General features: G+C 40.8%; 1 protein-coding gene across 1 annotated transcript in view; it reads right to left on the bottom strand.

The window, feature by feature from the left end:
- The window catches only part of col14a1a (collagen, type XIV, alpha 1a), a 127,297-nt gene that overhangs the window by 86,508 nt on the left and 17,746 nt on the right, over nt 1–23,043 (bottom strand). Inside the window, exons 6-15 of the mRNA XM_018686105.2 lie at nt 4,687–4,842; nt 4,402–4,521; nt 4,109–4,273; nt 3,788–3,952; nt 2,934–3,085; nt 1,912–2,041; nt 1,354–1,499; nt 1,065–1,194; nt 816–955; nt 88–214 (exon numbers count right to left, since the gene is read on the bottom strand). Coding sequence (XP_018541621.1) covers nt 88–214; nt 816–955; nt 1,065–1,194; nt 1,354–1,499; nt 1,912–2,041; nt 2,934–3,085; nt 3,788–3,952; nt 4,109–4,273; nt 4,402–4,521; nt 4,687–4,842 — 1,431 coding nt within the window. The remainder of the gene's footprint in view (nt 1–87; nt 215–815; nt 956–1,064; nt 1,195–1,353; nt 1,500–1,911; nt 2,042–2,933; nt 3,086–3,787; nt 3,953–4,108; nt 4,274–4,401; nt 4,522–4,686; nt 4,843–23,043) is intronic.

Here is a 23,043-nt window from a genome sequence, read left to right as displayed (position 1 = left end):
TCTGCATCTGCCCCTGTTTGAATTCAGGCCTTGCAATGAGCCCCAAACACCAAGTAACCGTTGCATCAAACAATGGCAGTTTCTTACTGGTGGTGAATGCGTCAGTGAGTGGCTCTGATTGGCCGTTGTCGTACATGGCAAAGATGGCCACCGAGTACTCCATCAGGGACATCAACTTGCTGAGGTCATAGGAGCTCACTGGGCCGACCTCCACCTGAGGGACACACACAAACGCACACATATACACATCACATATCCACACAAAAACCTGTTGTATGTCTGTACAGTTACAGACTAGTTCAGTCACAGTAAGCCAAAAAAGCTATGAACACACTGAAAAAAAAACACATTACGTCATTTGTAATTATTTCTTCTAGTTTTTATTCACAACAGTGCCAAGGCAACTGGAAGTCCAACCATGAAATTTAACCAAGGTTTCCAAAAGAATGACCTTTAGCAGTAACATTTGGTGAACACATTGGACACAGGTACTAATTTCTATCTGCAAGTAATAGGAGTTTATCCAACTTGCACTTGGCACACACACACACACACACACACACCATCCCTGTGTAATTACAATATCCTCTTTATTTTCCGAGATGATTTATATCTGTACTCAATACTCATTTTGGTCTGACCTTTTCAAAATGAGGACAACAATCCCTACAGTTAATCTCCTCTTTGTCCTAACCTTCCTTCCCTCCTCTGTTTTTTTTCCTCTTTCCTCATCTCCTCTCACCCAGACACAGATGCTCCCAGATTCAAATGCCATCAAATATAATTAAATCACTGTCATCATCAACATCACACACCTTCTCTGTGACTAGTTCGTCTGTCTTGATCCACATGATGCGGTAACCTTTGACCCCTCCTGGCGCGGGGTCCCAGCTGATGTGGGCGGAATTATGGGTGATGTCAGAGAACTGGAGGTTACTGGGAGGACTCAGCGGTACTGAAAGGAGAGAGAGAGGAAATGTTTGATGTGTGTTTATATGATTCTGAGAAGCAGTTTGTGAAGGATAAAGGTTGAGAATGAATGTGTGTGCATGTGCATTACTCACATGTAGTTTCCTGATTTGTAATAGGGTCACTGGCTTCCTCTCCATACATGGCATAAACAGTGACAGTGTATTCAGTGTGAGGGATCAACCCATCCAGCTCCAGCTCTGTAACTGCATCTGATACCTTGATCTGTGGACAAATACACACAAATGCATGCATTACAGCATTTAACACAAACATTTGGACTCACTGTTCCCAAGCTGCTGCTTAAAACTGCGAACTGAACAAGCATTTCTCGATTCAATATATCTTTCTTTCTCTTTTTCTATCTTTTCTTTTTTCCCCTACCTCCTTCTCATCTAAGTCTCCATCATCTGTAAGAGGTGCATACAGCAGCATGTAGCCAGAGGCCCCATCCACGCTGTCCCATCTCGCTTTCATGGTGCTGTGAGTCACATCAAACAGCCGCAGGCCTGTTACTGTAGGAAGGGCCACTGCACACACACACACACACACAGGCACACACGCACACACACAGGCACACACACACACACACATGCATATGACCACACAGACAAACATACAACACAGTTCAAGAAGCGATCATACTAGTACATGTTATAAACAATGTTATAAACAATATCTGTTGTTGGTGTTGATTAAGTGAGGTTTGCAAAAATTTTAGCTTTTGAGGAAATATTAAAAAAAGAAAAAAAAATCTTATCTTTGTGGATGCTCTTTGTGCATTACAAGTGTATCATTTTCAATATGTCTGGCTTCCCACAGCTGTCAAACTTTTAAGTGACTGCCATTAACTTTGCGATCTCAGATGTTGACTGAAGCGTTGGTGTGAGGTTTTGTAAGCACACTTCTGCGTGCGTGTCTGTGGAGTGAGAATAAACTCACAGGTTGTTTCCGATCCTCTCAGAGCTTCACTCGCCTCATTTGCATACACGGCAAACACAGCCAGCTGGTACTCGGTGAGAGAGCTGAGATGCTCTAGCACCACTGAAGTCTCGCTGCCGTCCACTACAGCCTGGGGTGCAGGAGGGTGAGTTGGGAGGGTGAGTTGGGAGGGTGGGGTGTGAAAGATGGATGGAAGGGACAGGAAAGAGAGATAGGGTGTGGATATAGATGGGAGAAGAGGGGGGGCAAAGAATAGCAGGGGAAATGGAAAATGGGACAATAAATGGGGGAAGATGAAAATGACAAATGGAAGAGAGGGAAAAGAGGAAGGCGGGGCAGGAAAGAGGGATCGAAAGAGAACGGGAGAGGCGGGGAAACACAATCGATTTAATGAACGGGGTAAAGCACAAACGTCTGAAGCTAAAGAATATTTTTTCATTCTGAACCGAATGGATGACAGTTGTGATACAGATTAGATGTGGGCCGAGCCAGCTGGAAAGGTTCTCCTCACATGCGGCTCCAGAACATCTGGTCCCTGTAAACCCGGCTAAGTAAAAAGATTTAATAGTTTCTGTGGTCAAACGTTCTGGAAAAATCAAGCAGGTGCCTGGATCAGCCGGAGTATCATTTCTGGTGAGCCTTCATTACCTGCGCGGATGTTGCTGGGGACTTGTGAATGGAGGGATGAGAGAGAAAGAAAGAGAGAGGTATGGAGGTAAAACTGAGCTCAAACGATACACCTGGCAGACAGCTCCCATTGGTGTAGTAAATGTGATGGAAAACTAGAATGTACCCCAGCCTAGACCCACCTCTGTGTGTTCCTGCTTGTCTTGACCTCAGTATTTTTTAGATCTTGCTTATGCTTTTAAGCATATGCACATGTAGCTTTCAGATAACAGCGAACATCATCAGATTTTTTGAGCTGTACTTTTGCAGTAACAGGGATATTTCTTAAGTACAGTACAGTAATTCTAGTGATCTCTCTGCAAAGAAAAAAATAAAAAATAAAAGTATATATTCACCTCCTGTGGTTCTCCTCCCTGCACAGGATAATAAACCACTCTGTATTTCTCTACGTTCCCGGGGGCATGGCTCCATGAGACCCTGAAGCTCCGGGCTGTGACCTCTGACGTCACCAGGTCAAGTGGCGTTCCGATATCCTCTGGTACCTGCTCTGAGGAAAGGAAAAGGACAAAGGAAAAGGGAAGTATAAGAAAACAGGCCGCATCAGATTACATCAAATCACTCCCAGTGAGGAACTTTCAAGTAGAAAAACTCACATGCATCCAAGATCAGAATAAAGGAGATAGGGTTGAAATATAATCAAAACACATTAGACTGGATTTATGATGTCCCTTTAAAGACAACCCCTTTCTTTTATTTTCCGTCCTGCATCTTTATATGCGCAGAGGTGGAAACTTATTGGTGGAAAGAGTGGGAAAGAAGAGCAGGATGGAGTGTCCTAAAATAATAAACATTTTGTGGCAGGATATTGTTTCCATTTGGCTGCTGTATGACACCACCTTCCCCATGGAGAAACTTTGCATTAAATACCTCCATCTCTGGAAATCCACCGTCTCTTACCTAATTACGCACGGTTAGATTCAGACCAAGCAAAAGCTTTGTGACTATGGTCACTTTTTTTTCCCCATCATCCAATCATTTACGGATGCATTTGGAAGAGCCAAAGAGATCACATTGCGCATTGTTACATATTAAGTTTTATTTTACCTCAAATAATTGCGAAGGTTGATATCGCAGAGTGAAGTTAGATCTCTAGTTTGCATTTAAATAGACAAAAATGCTTATCTGAGATATTATATAAACATGACTGCACAGCCTCTCTCTCTCACTATCTGTCTCACTGTCTCCTTACTCTCCTTGATGTCTTTATCTTGTTGCTCCACTTGTTCACACACTGTTTTGGTCAGACCCTCCACTATGGAGCTCATGATGTTGAAGTCGGCCACATTGTAGACGTGAGTGTTCTCTGGCTCTGAGGCGATGGAGCGTAACTCATTCTCATCAGCGTTCTTCACACCTGGGAGGACAGGGGCAAACACACGATCACACTTAGTGACAAAATCAGTCTGACTGTTGTCTGGGACGACCAGTTTTTCATATGAACTGACTATAACACAGCAACAAGACGTGAAACTCATTGTGACGCAGATGTGAATCCTGTGCCCGTCCTCACCGATAGCAAACAGCTCAACCCCTGCGTTGCGCAGGCTGTGTGCGGGTGGTATAACATCATCCTGGGACTTCCCGTCCGTGATTAGGATCCCGATCTTGGGCACACCAACCCGTGAGCCGGACTCAGGTTTGAAGCAGTTCTCCAGGATATAGGTCAATGCAAGGCCTGGAGAGAGACAGAGAGAGAAAGAGAGTAGGAATGAATGAGACAAGACGGACAAGGGTGGATGGAAGGAGAAAGTCGGGCAGAAAGGGATAAGTTATGTAAGGGAGAGAAATGGAAGGATGCAGTACCTGTGAGAGTGTTTCCTCCTTTGTAAGGCAGGTTCTTGACAGCATCAATAACAGCATCTTTAGTGGAGAAAGCATTTAGATGCCACTCTATCCGGGGATCACCACTGTACTGAGCCAGACCTACAAACAAACACACAAGCACACACATTATATTTATACCTCATATTACAACCTGTCATTTGCTTATATTGCTCCTTCAAAGTTAGATGCAATTAGAATATTTTCATGAACATCAAGGGGCCATACTGCCCGTATGGTGTTCCCATCTGTTCAAGAGGTACCCACCTATCCTTGTCTTATCAATGCCAACATCGAAGGCATTGACCAGATTTTCCAGGAACATGCGGACCAGCCGGAAGTTGAGCCGACCGATACTCCAGGACCCGTCCACCAGGATCACGATATCTGCGATGGCTTCGGTGTGGCACACAAACTGATCGACTGGGTGAGGAAGAGAAAAGAGGGACAACAAGGTCAACGGGGAGCTGATGACAGCCTCTTCAGAGAAGAGATGATAGATGATGAAGAGATTTAAACTGTAACTGACATCTATTCAAGTTGATTGCAGCTGGAGACAAACACACTGAATAATGTAATAAGTATGTGATTGAAAAGATGACTCCAATTGGAAAAAATAATGATTTTACTATTGATGTCCAGATTTTTCAGCCAAAACACAGAAACACAAAAAATGCACACCTCAAGTCGGAAGGTTTCATGTTGTCTTTATTTAAAAAAACACTGTAAACCTACCAGCCAGAATGAGAACTTTAGAGACCATGTAAAATAATAATCATTTATACAGTGACACAAACACATATCCTGCATGTTTTCTTTTTATCTCACTCTATAAACATGTGCAACATGTGATGTAAAAACTGCACTTTGAGAGCCTCATTTGAACTCTGCGGTGATTTTTCCCATAGCTCTCCTCTTGACCTCTTCTTCTTGGAATGAATTACTCTTCAAGTTATTGGAAAACTGACTCACTTTTCATTAGGAAGGCAGTTTTAAAGTGGACTCTACACATGAAACTTCCCACCTGAAAGTAATAGTGAGGATAAATAAGAGTCAGTATTATGTATGGAAAGAATCACACCCATACACACACAGACACACATACACACTTGGATTTGCATAGAAATACATGCTCTAATGCCGGATATACAGTACACAAATACAACACCCTCAGCATCTATATTATGATGCAGTACACATTAAAAACACAACCACAGATCTCTCTCTCTCTCTCTCACACACACACACACACACATCTCTACTCGGTCATTTATCATAATTCCATAACTGCTTATCTTGTCATCCTGGATGATATCCTGAAAATGAATATATCCACTTAAAGTTGCATCATAAATCCCTTATCTGTCTTCAAAAGTAATAGTGGATAATCCAGAACATGCTGATAAGGTTGGACATTTGTGTCTAAACGAAGAAAAGCGATAAAAGAGAATGCTGACTTCAGGAAATGCCAAATATTACTTTGCATTTTTGTTCCGTAAAGTCAATGTAAAAGATTACAATAAAGACTGTAGAGCGGAGTGAAACCATGAGTCAATGAGGATAATTAAACTGCTGCTGGTTAGTACTTTCATTAAAACCAATCCAAACTGAACACATCTGGGAGTGCAGTTCAGTTTTTTAACATCTCCATTAAGACAGTAGAGTGGAAGGTTTAATTTCTCACCGTGTTCTAACAACAGATGTTAGTTTAGTGGCTCAGGTGCATACTGGGTAATTGCAATGGCCTGGGTTAGTCCCAAGACCTTCGTTATAATTCCGTTTCCCTTGTGTTCCCCTCCTGGTGCACTGCCAACTATCGACTGTAAAATTATGCAAAATAGGATAAGAAAAGCTGCTATTCAGTGACAAAAGGAAAATTTCTTTCTCAGTCTTATGAGTAGGAGTCAGAAATCCACAATGACTTGACGGACAGCAAAATTGTTAAACAAACAAAATGCAATGTAAAGCATAATTTTGCTGAGTAATCTTTTCAATTTTTTCCCCCCCTGACACCTGTGTTATTCATGCTATCATCCCAAGCCAACGCCATCTCAAGTTTGAAATTCATAAAAGACACACTCTCCAACGATAAGCCACACAGGTATCCGTTTCAAGAAGTGATTTTCCAGACAGAGCCTTCTGTCTGCTGTCTGTGTCTGTCTGACTGTTTGAACCATCCATCTGCTGCAGACGGCAGACGAAGGAGAGAAGCGAGGACAACAAGGTCAAGAGATAGCTGATGACAGTCTTTGGTTTGCACATGCGTAATAAATGAGACTGAGATGCGATTGTATAACAACAGGTAAAGTTTTGAAAAAGCAAAGATTATGAATATATCCTTCAGAGCTCAGGCTGACAAGTAGAGAAGAGAAGAGAAGAGAAGAGAAGAGAAGAGAAGAGAAGAGAAGAGAAGAGAAGAGAAGAGAAGAGGTTGTAGCTTAGCATGAGAGTCCCAGTAAATGGTAAAAGGCTGAGAGGCCAAAGAGTGAAAGGAGGATTCTTTGTAAGCTTCTTCTCTTACAAAACAAACAAGCATGGCCTCTACAGAAACTCTAAGGTTAAAGAATAGAAAGGAAGAACCGAAACTCATCACGGGGGGAGGCTTTAAAAGACACACACACAAAGACACTGATCAACCGAGGAGCTGCTCTACGATAAAAAGTGAGAGACATTGAGAGGGTATTAGTATCTATAGTAACTGCCGTTGACAGCGGTTAAAACCAAAGACGGGGAGGGAACTTAATGGTTAAGGATGAAAGAGTCGAGCGAGGAGAGTGGGGGACTGTGCAAAGTGAAAAGCCATCAAGATTGACGAAGGAGATGATAAACAGAGGATTAGAGGGTTGGTAATTACAGCTAATTACAGCTCACTGGCCATTCCCAAGTCTATTGTTGCTGTCAGGGTGGTGAGAGCGTCCTTCATCTACGCGTAACACTGGTGTTTTACATCTGAACCAATAATCAAGGTTGCCCCCTCTCCTTCACATTATCCCTGCTGACCTGTGTAAACAGTCAGTTTAGTTGGATATGAGAGGTCGTTGAGTCAAAGTTAAGTTTTACTCTTCTCTGTGTCCAGGTTGTGTGTTTTCTCTGGTCAGTCACCCGACAGGAGAGAAACATAGAAGTCTCTGCAAAACCACTCACCTCATAAACTTAAATGCATTTACAGGACTTTGTTGAATGGGTAGTAGTTAATTTCAAGCAACACTAGATTTAATGTGAGGTTTGTGTTAAGTAATGAATACTAAACAATGTAATTACAGTAAGATTGCATGCTTTGCAAAATTTTATTGGGTTGTGTTACCTATAGTTGTAAAGGAGCTGTGACTCTAAATGGCACTAGTTGTCTGATCTAAGATCTTAAAGCAACTTCTAAGCTGAAATGAAAAAACATATGTGTCATTATCTAATAAAATGTATTTTTCAATCAGATTTCCTTCAATGAATGTTATTTTCATATATTTAACTATTTTAAAATCTCATTCTGGCTGTAGCGCATACATTCACAATTACACATACTGTACATGTGCTCCAACTGCATGCATTTCTTTCAGTGATTTAACTGGAGCTGCTTCTCTCAGTCTTTTATTGAAGCCTAGTTTAAGCAAAATTGCAGATCTACCTACTGTGCAGATCTTAAATAGCACTTCCAGGGATGATTTGTGTTATTGTTGTGTCCCTGCATTCAAAAAATACAAATTTTAGAAAATTTTGTTTACTTGATTTTGATTCATAATGTAGGCTAATAATACATCACCGTGTCCTCACTTTTTAAAAAATCCAGCATTTGTTCACTCTTGTGTCATGCACTATGATATCTCAGGCACCACTGATCCAGTATTCTTAGACACTTAGAGAAATGATGCATCTCACTAATCCGCTGATCGACAAACTCTGTCAGCCACTAATCCTAACATAAAAAAGGGCTGAAGGATTAGTGACCTCATGATAAGGATGAAAATGAATGTTGGCTGAGACACATGGGCTACTGTATCACTGCCCACCCTTTTTGAAAAGAAGAAAGTCAACAATGATGTGTTAACTAGGATTAACAGATTAAAGCAAAAGTCCAATTTATTATTGTGTGAACAGAATAGAACTGACAAAACTGTGGAGCCATGCAGTGAGTAGGTGTGTACAGAACATTTCAGAAATCCTGAAAACATTGTGATGTTAATAGTTTTCTAAAAAACCTTCTGGGAGCACAGAGTACAAGCTGAACTATCTATGTCAAAGTTTTACATCATGTAGGGGAATAAAACAAATTCATCCATCTGTAGAATCTTACTGATTAATATTAAGTGATCAACCAACAATTTTTGGAAGATGGACCACAATAACATCAGAATTACCTCTGCAATCATGTTACAGATGTGTGCAAGATGGTCAGGAATATAGATAAAGGAGAGAGATAGGAAATCAAAGCCAGGCATTCATGTTCCTCCACATGCACATGATGGTGACTCCCTCCCAACAATGAATGTCAGAGAGAGTTGTAGTACTGTAGTTGCTGTTGAATCCCTCCTCTCTGCTCTCTGCCTGACTGCCAGACAACAGCAGGCTGGTCAAAGGTCCCTCTGCTCCTTCCAAGCCCCATCTGCCTTTCTCTCTCTCCTTCTCCTCCGCTTCTCTACCTCTTTTGCCCCATTTTCTCCTCCCGTCTAACGCCTTTGCTGCAGGTCAAAGTGCAGTCACTGGGGAACAGTGGGGCACTGTGTGTGTGTGCCCACATAAGAAGGAGAAAATGTGTGAAAGAGAGGCAGAGAAACAAGTGAAGTGGGAAGAAAGAAAGATGGCGAGACGAAAGATGAAATACCGCAGATATATTGACAGATTCCACAGTGTCAGGTCTTAAGTTAGTCCAAGTCTACAATTACTCTCCACTCCTCTGTCTCACTCTGTCCATCTCTGTGGTTAACTAATAAGAGACAGGCTTTCTTTGGCACCAAAATCTGCCTTAAACACTTCACAAAGTAAAACAATCTGCCATGGCAGAGCACAAGACATGTCAGTCTATACTCTAATGGGTGTGAGGTCTTGTATTTCTATTCGTATGGGGACCAAATGTTCATATGGAAATAGAAAAATTCAGAAAATCCTAGCAAGAGTTGACACATTCAGAGGCCCTTTAATAGTAGAGTAGTAAGGTCACATTTGATGTTATGATAAAATGAAGAGTTAAAGGAATGCTTAATCTCATTTGCATATACTGTATTAGTCTTGGGGTGACATATCTGTACCTGAATAATTTCCTAAATCTCCGCATCTGTGTCACATTTACTGTATCAGCCTTTTTAGTTTGACTGACCACTGACATTTTCTAAAGTCATGGATGGCAAGAGTAAACTGCTACTGTGGAGCTTGGCTGGTTTTCTTCTCTCTGCTGGATAGCGTGTTACAGCTAAGGCAGCTTTTGGAGCCGAAACCCATGTTTCACTCAACCAAAATGACATCTCGGCATATACGTCAGGAACCAAGCATTTGAGCTTCACTTGCTCACCATGTTAACGAGGGTTTCACCATGGAAACTAAACCAAACAATGTTTTTTTATGTTTGAAATTTGTTGGAAACTTTCTTTGGCTCAATTTTAACACTATTCAAAAATCAAACAAGAAAACCGCCGCTAACATGAGAGCAGTTGACAACTCAGAAAGTGTTTATGTGTCCAATGGCCATGTTGGTATTTGGCTTGAAAAGTAATTATGTATTATTTACTGCGGTTATGATGACTAGACATGATCAGAGTAGTTGCTAACAAAAGCTAGTGACAAGAGCGTGTCGATTATGTTCTTTATTTTCAACAGCTGCTTTTTTTCTGTTGTTTGTAATGTGCAACTTTCCACAAGTATTCAACTAAGGGGAAAAAAACACTTGGTTTCCATTGCAGACGTAATAAAAAATTAACATTTACAACTGAGTAAACACCCCCATCCTCAGCATCAGCAGATGTTAAACGTTAAACATATTAAGCTTCTTCACAGCAGACATTTTGAGTGGTCTTAGTAGGAAAAGCTAATGTTACTAATTATACCACTAATAATAAATTATATCATAGTGACACTAAAACCGAAGCAGGTAAATGCATCACACGCAGCCATTGTTAATTTTATTATTTACACCTGTGCTTTTTCTATCGTGAGCCAACTGAAAACTTACCACAAAATAACTAAATGTTAAAAGGACTGCATATATATGGCACTTTTCAAGTCTGGTCAAACATTCACACACACATTTACACAGTGATGGAACACTGATAGAGAAATTTGGGGTTCAGTATCTTGCCCAAGAAAACTTTGACATGTAGGAGGAGCCGGGGATTTAACCCCTAACCATCTGATTAGTGGACAACCCTGCTGTACCTCCACAGCTATCGGTAGAACAGACAAATCTCTCTATCAATATGACCGGTGCTTAAATCACTGTAATGTTAATAGGTTAACCATCCAGCCCTGTATCAGACCAGCAGTGTTTACCCCCCCCACTACTGCTAAAACTTGTTATGTCCTAAAGCCGAATTTACGGCTTTGTGTCCGTGTGCCCATATTCATCAACTGTGAACCATGAGGTTGGCTGAACTACATCTGAACCTTATTTGCATAGAAGCACATGATTAGAAAAAGGCGCTGCCATCACTGAAACCTATTTACATGCGAGCGAATAATTGGACAAGCACCAGCCATAATTGGCATGCAAGCACGTGATTAGACAGACCGTGGTCCTGGTTGTCCATGAGAGAGTGAGCAACCACATTTTACAACTCACAGCCCACAGTACAGTCTGCAGAGCCGGTGGGAAAAAAAAGTATGTGGCTCCCGGACAATTGAATTAACTTGTGTGGGAGTGGAGAAATGTGGGTATTAAAATTGTGACTGCAACAATGGAAGCCACTGTTGGCTGCAGAGTAAAGACAGACGGGCAGTGACAAAGACGGGGAACAGAGCTGAAGACTGGAAGAGAGAGATGATCTAGACAGTACAGTAGTATAAGTAACAGCTAGTACTGTGGTACTGACAGTTGTAGCAGTATACAAACACAAATAAAGCACACCAAGGTTTAAACACATTCACATACAGGCTACATGTTATCCGCAAAGCACACCAGTTTAATTAAAGCAAAACAGATTGCTCCGTAATCTCCTATTCCCAGGAAGTAACGCACACACTCAAGCATATGGATATAGATGGGAGAGTAATGTGTGCACAGTACACAAACAAATACATACAAAGACTCACACAACACACATTCAAACACACACACATACACACTTATCTAGTCTAGAAGACTTTTCCAGCCTCTCCCTCCTTCCTTGCGCTCCTTGTCTTGCTCTGTTCTCATTAACAGTGGTTCTTCCCAGCCGGCCTTGATTTATTGCTGACCTCTATTTAGCCAGGGATCAGACAGACTGTGCTGTCATTTCAATCTCTCTCTAGTTAAGTTAAGTGTGATTGTGTTTCAGTGTCTGGAATTAACATTGAGGACGGTGACAGGCACGCAGATAGATGGATAGTAGTTTCCCACATCAGTGAGAACAATTCCCTTATTCTCTCAAGCCAACGTCTGATTCCTGTGTTAACCTGCTTTTAAAGGAGTGCTTCACCTCCGAGATAAGGCTAATTTGTTGCAAAAATAATTGGACACTTATTCCCAAATAGTTTAACACGAGGTGATATGTTTGATTTTGATGTATTACTCCACTCAGAATGAAAAATAAACTTCAGCGAAACGATGGAAATAATATCATACAGTGAGTGAACTCCCTCTTTTTTATGGTCACCCCTGTAAGAAGCTTTCTCAATATATCATTTCAGGATGAATAGTAATAGGATCCATTTCTCCTGCCTACTGTTTATCATGTAGAACCTAATGTTTCGATATAAGCAATTTCCCGTGTATTATAGAGAGAATGTCCACTTTAAATCAATACTGTCTGTTCCTTTCCACCTCATCTGCTCATGTGTAGGTGTGCTTGCTAAGTGCTCCACCAAACTGAGATGAAAATGTGCATCACATTTAAAGAGGCAGCCACAATGAAGCTATAATGAAGTGAAAAACTGACCCTGCCGGCCAGTTTTCCATTTCATCACTTAGTGTACACCTGTCTAACCACATGTGCCAAAGAAGAGACAACATGTCTTGTAATTTTATATCAAAAATCCATTAGTCTCACCTCCTAGAAAATAATGTACTTCTGATTTTCACCTGTAGGTGTACAGAGTATCTAGTTAAGATTTACGAGGCATTGACGTTTTTCACAGTAGACATATAAACCTGTCATTACTGAAGAGATTAATAGGACTGATGATGATTCTGATTCAAGTGTCGCAGTAAGATGAGACAGTGTGACAGTGAGCCAGCATGCACAACACAAGGATTTGTATGTGAGGTTTTATGATCCAAAACACCAAATTAACTTCATGATGGACGTTTATATTGTGACAAGTGAGACTGTTTTGTCAACTGCTGTTTGAACGAAGCCAAGAATGAACCATTAATGAATGTTAAGGGCGCATCTATGCTCCCTTTACATATGAAAACAGTTACATCCATTTTGAATGATGTAACCGCCACTGCATACCTCTATGTGTCCTTTACATTGGCATGGATTGAGCAATACATCCACCAGAGTGCAGCTCAGAGTGACAAAAACAAATTGATGCTATGGAAGAATTAAAAACAGCCAGTGCAACAAACATCTGACTGCTGTATACTGTATGCTGAAGTTATTTTTTTCCTGTGAAATAAAAGTACTAGCAGCCATCTCAGTGTCACAGCTTCATACCTGAGGCTTAGAACTGCTTGAACCCAGAGAGCTGTTTTAGCCTGCCAAAACACACTGGTGGTACACAGGAGCACAAAAACAAGATTTTCTTTGTTTTATTGGCTTGTTTATTCAATCAGAAGATGGGCAGCAGATTGATACACCTGTCGTTTGCTCAGTGGCCCTCAGAGAAACTCAGACAAACTCAGCCAGGCACAAACATTCATATTCATCTGTGGGTCCTGTGGGTCTACAGTACGTGAGTGTGTGTGTAGATTGAGTGAGTGACAGAGAGAGAGAGTGAGAGAGAGAGTCTTTGTCTGGGTGTGTGTGTGTTTGTGTGTGTGTGTGATCCAGTGAGTTTGAAGGTGTAATCCGACAGCTGTTTTCAGACAGTTTGTGTTGTTCCACCACAGACCTTCCCCTGCTTGGCCTCCTGATCTTTAATCCACTGTCTTATTCTGACAGAACAGACGCTGTATGTATGCTGAAAGCAACACACGGCCTATAAGCTTTCTCTCTACCTTTCTGCTTGTCTCTCCATCATCTCTACCTGTCTCTGTTTGCCTTGCCTTGCTCTTTTCTTTTTGTTTGTCTTCCTCTAATCTCTGTCTGGTACACACTGACTCTCTCTCTCTCTCAAACACACACAAACACATAGACTTGTTGAACTGTGTGGGTTCCTATTTCAAAAGCTGAGCCCCTCTTATCATGTCTGGTTAGTTTTTAGCTCCATGCACACACGGTAAGATCTTAACTGATGGGTGTGGCTCTTGAACTAGGCTTTTTGTGTCACTATTTAATACAATACTGGCTTAATTATTAATTCTGCAGAGTTTGCATGCCAGCTCACCCCCCACTTCTATCTCTCCACTCCACTGTTTCAATCTTTTCATTCACCTTAGTCAAGCATAAGCTACTATTTGTTTGACAGATGTATACATTGATCAACTCAAGGGGAAGGTAACTGTAAGCACTTCTATGGAGGAAAATAAGCCAGGAAACAGTGTACGGAGGATTTACTGCAGCTAAACTAGTTAATATGAGCCACTGGAAAATCATGGAAATTTATTCAAAACAAAGCTATGATTTTCCTGTATTCCACAAATGATAAAATAGCTTTTTTTTCCTTCTTTTTAACCAGAAGCCTCTAAGCAAAGAATGAGCCTCATTTCAAAATATGGGGATGTGGTTAATTTTAAAAATAAAGTTCAAGGTCTGATGCCCTTTGCCAACCACAAAGTTTAAACTATGGGAATCACAAGGGGTGGAAGAAGGGAGCAAATGGAGGAGTGGGTGGTAAGAAAATATGAAAATAGGGGGGATGGGGGAAAGGGGACAAGGAGGTAAGGAAAGGTCAGGCAGTAAAACAAAGGAGAGCTAGAAAGAGGGGGAAACGGCATGAGGTGGGGATGAGAGAAACACATACAGCAGTAAATTTGTCATATAAAGCAAGAGGTAGAGCAGCATTAAAAATTGTGAAAACCGGAAATAAACAGCAGGATAGCAGGTGAGGGAAAAGAGAAAATTATTAAAGAAAAAAGTCATAAATTTTGGTTATAAATGTAAAACTACCAAATTGAATAAATGCCACTTCTAATGACACACATCCATTGTCAAGTTAGGTATCAAGCTAGCAGTTTCTTCTACAATAACCTTACCCCACTGTAGTTATGTACACAGTGCTTTTTGCCACAGAACAATACAGTGTGGTAGACCTGTCTTTGTGACCATGACAGAAGGAGGGAAGAGAAACTATAACAGGGGGAAAATCATGGAGGAAGTGGGCGCTAATTATTCTAATTGACCTCTGCACTTAAAGAGTCCTTGCCACTAATGACCAAAATGCCATTAGCACATCCATACACACATGCACTTGTTAACCACTGTCAAACAATTAGCTCAACTCAGCCATGAACCCCCGCTCCTAATCAAGGACAAGGACAGAAGTCTGGCTACCACAGAGACCACACACACACATGCGCGCGCGCGCGCACACACACGCACACACACACAGGCACACACACACACACATCCAAGTGAGCAATGGCTGATCTGCTCCCAAGTCTCTGGACACACATCTAAAGTGTGTGAGGATGATATTTCTTTAGTCCCCCTCAACAGGAATAATTCAGGAGTTTGGTGAATGTCCAAAACAAAATGTAAAACACAACTTGCGATGATGGAAAAAGCATTTAGCGAGACGAGACAAATGGAGACAAAGTGCGCATTTCTGGAGGACGCTTACCTGAGTTCGCTCTTTGTCACCTCACTTTTCATTTCGGTTTATTTTAATACTTTCTCTTTAAATACTTCTCTTTAACTCTCTCCTTACTTTGCCCTTCAGACCGCACACCAGCTCATTTTCAAACTGTGCATTTTCACATCATCTGCGAATCACGTCTACAACATTAATTTTAAATTTCTTGGAGCCTTTCATGCTTTTAGCCATGACATACACATTTGGCTCTTTTTGCTCTCAAATGGAAAGAACTGATGTAATGTTAAGAGGCATTCAAAGGGACTGATAACTCACCAGTCAGTGGACTGGGCTGCATGTATTCACTGTATTTGTCTCCCCTTCATTTGTGGTATCGGTTTTGGCCTCCTCGCTCAGTCTCTTCAGCTATTTGTCAGCTCACTGACACATCTCTCTGGCTACGAACCTTTGACATCTTGTGTAGCCAGTGAGCGTCACAGTGACTGATTGGTGGAGGCTAGGAATTAAATTAAATGTGACCCAAAATGCACAAAGACAGAGGGAGTCTATAACTGTTAATTCTGGAGACTAATAAGGCAATAAATAAAGCGAGACGCACAAGCACACATACAGACATGCACACATAACACACAGAGATGGAGAGATGGAGACTAAATGAATGTTAAAGCTGGGAATTAACAAGGTGATAAATATAGAGGGATGAACACACACACACACACACACACACATACACACACACAAACCTCGCTAGAGAGTGCCAGAGCTGAAATAAATGATAATGTTAGGAATTAAAGCTGGCTATAAATACAGAAACCTCGCTCTCCAGGTGTGTATTTGTTACCCTCTGTGGATGTGATGGATAGTCTTTCACCATCAGAGTGGCGAATGTCAACAGAATCTCATTGGCCTCCAGTTCAACTTTAACTATGTCTGTCCCTCGGGTTCAGTGCGAGATTGTGTGTGTCTGCCTGTGTGCATGCCGGTTTCAAGCTTCAGTCAGGGAGTGAGGAGGGTAGCGATCCACTCACATCCTATTAGGTGATATGTATTGAAAAAGGCACCAAAGCATGGAGGCAAGGAGAGGCTTGTGTCCTTTTAGTGCTCAGTGATTTCATCTTGTGTGTAGGTGCTGTTGGCACGGCGCGTCTGATTGCTCTATGTACGAAAGCTAGAACAAAGCAAGTCAACCATACATTATTTAGTCAACCAGCAGATTGGTATTGATATCAAAGTCTATCCAGTTAGTAAAAAGAAAATTTCAACTCAAGGGAAGGCAAGTACAAGAAGGGTAATGGAATATCAAAACACAGTGAAATTGTAAAAATTGATGAAATATAGTTTGTTTAAAAATATTTGGCTGAAATGTGAATTCACTGTTATTACAAACGATTTTTCTCCCTCTGTGGCCCATCCAAGACTGCAGCATTAAGCTTTGACTACAGCAGAAACCAGTGCTGAGTTACAGTATCTGTTAGATCTTTATGGTCTGCGGGGCGACAACCATCTGTTTTACTACTGGAGGCTACTGACCCACATTTGTAACAAATACAGTCATGGACACACCTACAGCACACACACTCACACAGATGTCCTCTGATCTAATATTGCGCAGCTGTCCAAATAATGGCTATTATTTTTGAGGAAACATTGTTTAGGGCCAATTTCCAATGAAAATATATTACTGTCTTGCACAAGGGACCACTAATGGATTTGTTCTTGCTTTGATAAGCGAAACACAGATATTTATTGTTATTGGCTGCAGAGTTTCTTACTGACTTTGTTTTGGATGAATCGTGGATGAAACCAGCAGTAACGGCTAACTGTTAATACAGTAGATAATGGAACAAAAATCTATGCTCCTTAAATTATTACCTGTAGGGAAAAAGAAAATTTGCCATATATTGCTTTTATTGGACAGTTTATAGTAAGGAAAAGTGGAGAGAAAGAGAGAGGGATGACAACTGAATACAAGCGCCCCACCTAAATGACAAAATGTGTTGTCTGTCATTGCCGTCCATATGCCCGCTAAAAAAAGGCTTCATATGCTTGAGTGCTTTCTAGCCTGCTACCACTATGGTAAAGGTTAGGTTTAGGAAAGTAGTGTTGACTTGGTTAAAATTCAGGAATAATTATGATCATTGTTAAAAGGAACCAACACTAACCTTTGCTTCTTACAATTTATTAGAAGCAAAGTCATTATTTGCACAGCCACAGAAGGTCACTCTTCAAGGAGATCACCAAAGTCCCCAGAGGATTTATCATTTGGGCATCATAGATATCATGGATATCAAATTTCATGACAAAAGTCTTTAAGTTTTTTTTTGAGATGTTCACAAAAATGTCAACATTGTTATGGTGCTAGAGGAAAGGTCCCAATCTGGTTCACTGAAATCAGTAGGCGTCTTCCTCTGGAGACCATGAATCTCTCTACAAAATTCTATGGTAATCCGTATATTTATTTGAGATATGTAGATATGTAGATGTAATAATCATATAAAGATATCAAATGTGACTATTATGAGAGCATGGTTTCTGTTAACAGAGAAGCTGTCAAAGGAATTCTGGGATAGCTTTCTCTACTTAACCACAATGGATCCATTTAATCAACTGAACAAAGATGGCAACCTCCTGAACTGACGTCATTTGGTCCCCGTGTGTGATAGCATTACACAGTATTTGCTGTGTTTCCTTGTTTCAGTCCAAAATGGAAAGAGTAGATGTTGATGTTTTGACACTTTGGACTTTGAGAATAAAGTATGAAATGTCAAGCACTGAAGCCACCATTTTTTAATGTAGCCCGCTGATTAAGGAGCCCAGAGAGAGTCTTTTTGTTGGCAGAGATAAAACTGACAGAAACAAATGGAAAGTCAAGGAATGACAAATGAATGAATGCTTGGCACTCCAGCTGACAAGGAGTTGATTTTTTTTCATTCATTATTGTCTTTATTTTTTTTTATAATTTAGTGGTTATGAGAGCCTGTCCTTGTTGTACCTGCTTTTTTTAATCCAGTTTGGAATAAATCTGTCCTAATGTTATTACAGGCAGATTTACAACAACGTTTAAAAGTGAAAGTTTTCTTTCAAAAATTAGTATTTCTAAGATAAATGTGAATCTAGAGTTTGTTTTTATCAGGGAAGAGGTGTGATGTAAGAGAAATTAGTTTATGGTGGCTCTTTCCTGTACTTCTACAACCAAAACTTACATTAGTTTTATTGGGAAGAAATAGCTAACAAAAACAGAATATTTAAGACAAGACTACGGTAACCTAACTGCACAGGTACATCAGCGCCTTCAGTGAGGCAACTAACCCTAACCTGCTGGGATATCATTATAGATGTTTGAAATGATTCACACACATTTACATTTTCACAAGGGAAACTGATATTTTCTCACTGCCTCTGCTGCTCTATGAGTTAACTATCATGTGTGTGTGTGTGTGTGTGTGTGTGTGTGTGTGTGTGTGTGTGTGTGTTTGCATCTCCAACTTCTTTTGCTGCCCACAAAAAATCTCTCCCCTTTGAACAGTATGAAGAAAATTACTCCACACATGTAACTGTATTTAAGTCTTCAATTATCACTTGTAAAAGGAAACATAGTAGGTGTCCTGTGTATTCATTGTAATTACCAGAGGATGGTTAGAGGGGGATAAGGATAAGGCGATTGCATTTCACAGTAATTATGCTTCTCTGATGTTACTCATTAACAAAGAGCGCATGAGAAAATAACTTCACTGACTTGACAGAATGATATATCGCCTTATTTAACAGCAGCAAATGACTAAGGATAAATCTGACTCGGAAATTTCCGCAATTAATCTGATTCAGCAGTAAATGTGCGAACTATAGGGATGTCCTGGTTGTGTCACAGTAGACCTGACCTCTTTCAGATCAGAACACAGCTTTGCTCTTATGTAATTTGAATGTTTTTTTTCTATCCCTGCGCTTAGGTTTTTAAATCATTGCAGAGGTATTTATCCTGCTTTTCTCTGCAGGCAATGACACAGCAAAAAGGAGGGAGGAAAAAAGCCAGACACTTCAACTGAGAAACTGATATTCAAGTAGAAAAGGAATTCTCTTCACATCTTCCAGCAGTGAGCAGCTGAATCCGGTGCACACAGATCACTGATTGATTTAGGGGCTGTAAAAAATGCTTCAGCCGTGTCTCCTAACTGAGATTTGACTCAGGAGTCCCTGACTGATGATTCGAATCGTTGACTTTTAATGTCCAGACCTGCAAATGACTGACATCAATATGGGAAACCTGGACAAACTCCAAAACTACAAACCGGGGGTAAAATATCCCTTTAAAACCTTTCCTGTTTGCTCAGAGCCGGTCCCAGTCAATGACACTCCAAGAGCAGACAGAAAATGAGTTTCATTTAAAGCCTCTGGAATGGACAGTCTGTATTTAGTCCAGAGCAGCTTGTAGTTATGCTCTGCAAGATACAGTTAAGTAATTTGTAGAGAATCTTCAGAGCAAAAGTGGGTGGCTAAGGTGGTTATTTTACTGAGGAGCGGAGGAAGTTTCATGACACTTCCTTTAGCTAATGGCCCTCTGCCCTCTACTTTAAAACACATCTGAGCAACTTACTGATCCACCTTACTAATATGCTCACGAACACCCATACACACCTGCAGACACACACACACACACACACACACACACATACACAGACGGACCAGGATGTTTTTGATTTTCCGCAGCTTAAGTTTGCTGTCTTTGCTGAATTTTATGCATTCTATTTTCACCTTGGTTGACTACAGGTGAGATGCACAACAATGCTGCGACTATTTCATGCAGAAAAATTTATATTATTGCACTTTTTAACATCTGATTTTGTTTATTTGTCATTATATTAAAACTGCTTTACAGCAGAAAAAAAACCTATAAAAGGCTGGCTGCAGTGCAAAAACATAACTGACTTGTCTGATGTCTGCCCTACACAAACACACACACACACACACACATACATCAGAGAAGAGAAGAGATGAGACTATGAGCCAGCTGTTAATGAAAGGTTTTGTAAACAATCCACCCTGACATAAAAGCGAGCTGATTACTACTATGGAACAAAGCAGTGACGGACTGGGATAGCATTACTAATACACACACACACACACACACACAGAAGGAGACTTCATACAACGGCATCTCTTTGGGGCACTGTGGGACATTGTTATTATCACTGTAGAGCACAAACACACTCAAAAAGAGGAGGGGGGGTCGACAGTCGCATGTTACAGTGCAACACAAAAGAGCACCTCCTATTGATCCACTGAGAGACATTATCATCTTCACTACAGCACACACATACACTCACACAGATTCTATTGAAGCACAGCAGGATATTATTATAATCCCCAACAGGTACGAGGCAGAACACCAATCAAGGTCACCTCTGCCGCAGTGAATGGTGAGTGGCTCTGATAAGAGCGGACTGAAGGAAATCCAGCTGACAGGAAGGAGAGGAGGAGGAGAGCAAGAGAGAAACAAAGGGGAAGAACATCAAAGATCTAAACCTCTGTGTACAAGTGTGTCTGTGTGTGTGTGTGTGAGAGAGAGAGAGAGAGAGAGGGAGTCATTACTTTAGTTTAACAGTTTTTCATTAGTTTTTATTTTTATCAAGATACAGTTTCAGTCTGGGTTCAGTGGTAGTTTAAGTTTCTATTTTGAACTGGAGACAGGTTCAATGCGCGGGCTCGCATGAAAACGTTTTTTGGTAATTTTGCAACCAGATGTGTTGGACCAGAGCAACAACAGTTGAATTTTACCAAAAAACAATAACAGCCTCAATTCTGCACTGACACATCATGTTGCTGTCTGCGGTTGCAGAAAGAACAAATCAAAAGCAAATCTGGTTTTTGAAAACATGAAAATAAAAGTCACAGCGCAATTTATGATGCTGAGATTTTACTGCAGCACCTGATTTTAATTGCCACAACGAACGACAAGATCAGTCAGCGGAAGCTGAAAACAAGTCTATTGCAGTCCCTGTCGCTGGGAAAGCAACAGGGCTTATTTTACTTATTCATATATGTATCATTTTAGTTTTTGTTGTCTTTCAGCTCATGTTTTAATTCTTTATGTAACGATGGCAGAGTGCATAGCAACAGCACAGTACTGTCATGATATGAAGAATCTAGACATAATTTACTATATACCTGCAATATACTGTAGGTATGACAATCACACATTATTTATTGTGAATCCAACGCATTTCCATAACTTAATATGCAGGTTAATACATTGTGATAAAGGTACTTTAAGATTGCACTCACTACGAAATTTGCTTTGATTTACTATCGATGTATTTTCATCTCCACCTGAGAGCCAATTTATTATGTATTCACGGATGTAAAGTGTCTATAAATAAGCTTTATAACATGGTTAATTGCCCAGTGATGCTCTCTCTCTCTCTCTTTCTCTCTCTCTCTCTCTCTCTCTCTCTCTCTCTGTGTGTGTGTGTGTCCTTCTCTTGCTCCATCAGCAAGTATGAAGTGCACATATAGCATTACAGAGTAAAATTATATTGTGAAAATAATATTAAAGGTTATAGTCCATATAAATGATGACATGTAGTATGCAGTTGAATGGAGGCTGGACTTATTCAGACGATATTCAGTAATTGTAACTTCCTGAATATTTTTGAGGTCCCACTCTCTTCCAGTGCCCTGTGATTAATGATCATCCAACCAAAACCGAATAATAGGCCAGCCTAAAGCAAGTGTACTTCGATAATAAGCATCCTACCACCATGTAATGAGACCCTGTCTTTGTGTACACATTACGATACAAAGATATGGTAAAAATGTCTCAGAAAGTGACTTTTAAATCTTGTAAAAACAATCACATTCACACATCAGCAGCAATTAGAGTGTCTCAAATTCAGCCACAAGCGTCACTCATGTCTGAGTCTGCAAATTACCAGCTAAATCTTTGCCTCTCTCACACACACACGGACACGAGCACACAGAAAACCAAATTTTACAAATTATTCTACAGTCCCCCCGCTGAACTCACACTTATGGTAAAGAAATCAACAGATAGAAGGCCGTCTCTATGCGAGTACATTTTCAATAAAGAAGATGAATGCATTCCTTTCTTCTCTCACATTTCATAGACGCTGAAATATTAGACATTTAAACATGAGGACGTTAATGCTGCCAAATGAAAGAACATCTTGGTTTCGATTACAAACAGACAGAAAGCCAGACAGGTCTTGTCAAATTAACAGGCAGCCACGCAGACGCAAGTGAGCAGCGTGGGTCAGTCATCGCCTAATATCAGTAGTCACAGTCACCTAATATCACTCAGCATCGAGTATGCTGAAGAGTTTCCACAAAGCACCACTGTGAGTGATTCACCAGTGAGGCGTAGATGGTTTTGGCATCTTTACTCTCACTTGGTGGGCAAGTAGACCACCGGGCCGATGTCTGTCTGGGTATTGCTTTAAAAGGTGGATTTCTCTTTTAAACTCTGCATGGGTTGGGGAGGGTGGGGGGGTGGCGGGGGGGTGGCACTTCGCAGTCGGCTCCAACCGGACATGGACGGTCACCAAACTCATATTTTTTGGCTTTCTGATCTGGGGAGCTGGTGTTAGACACAGCACTAAGGGGCTGTTTTTCCTACCTCCAAACATCACT

Source organism: Lates calcarifer, linkage group LG15, assembly GCF_001640805.2.
Source record: "Lates calcarifer isolate ASB-BC8 linkage group LG15, TLL_Latcal_v3, whole genome shotgun sequence".
Classification (NCBI taxonomy): domain Eukaryota; kingdom Metazoa; phylum Chordata; class Actinopteri; family Centropomidae; genus Lates; species Lates calcarifer.
Note: the sequence above shows the minus strand (reverse complement) of the source record. Positions and strands in the feature narration are given on the sequence as shown.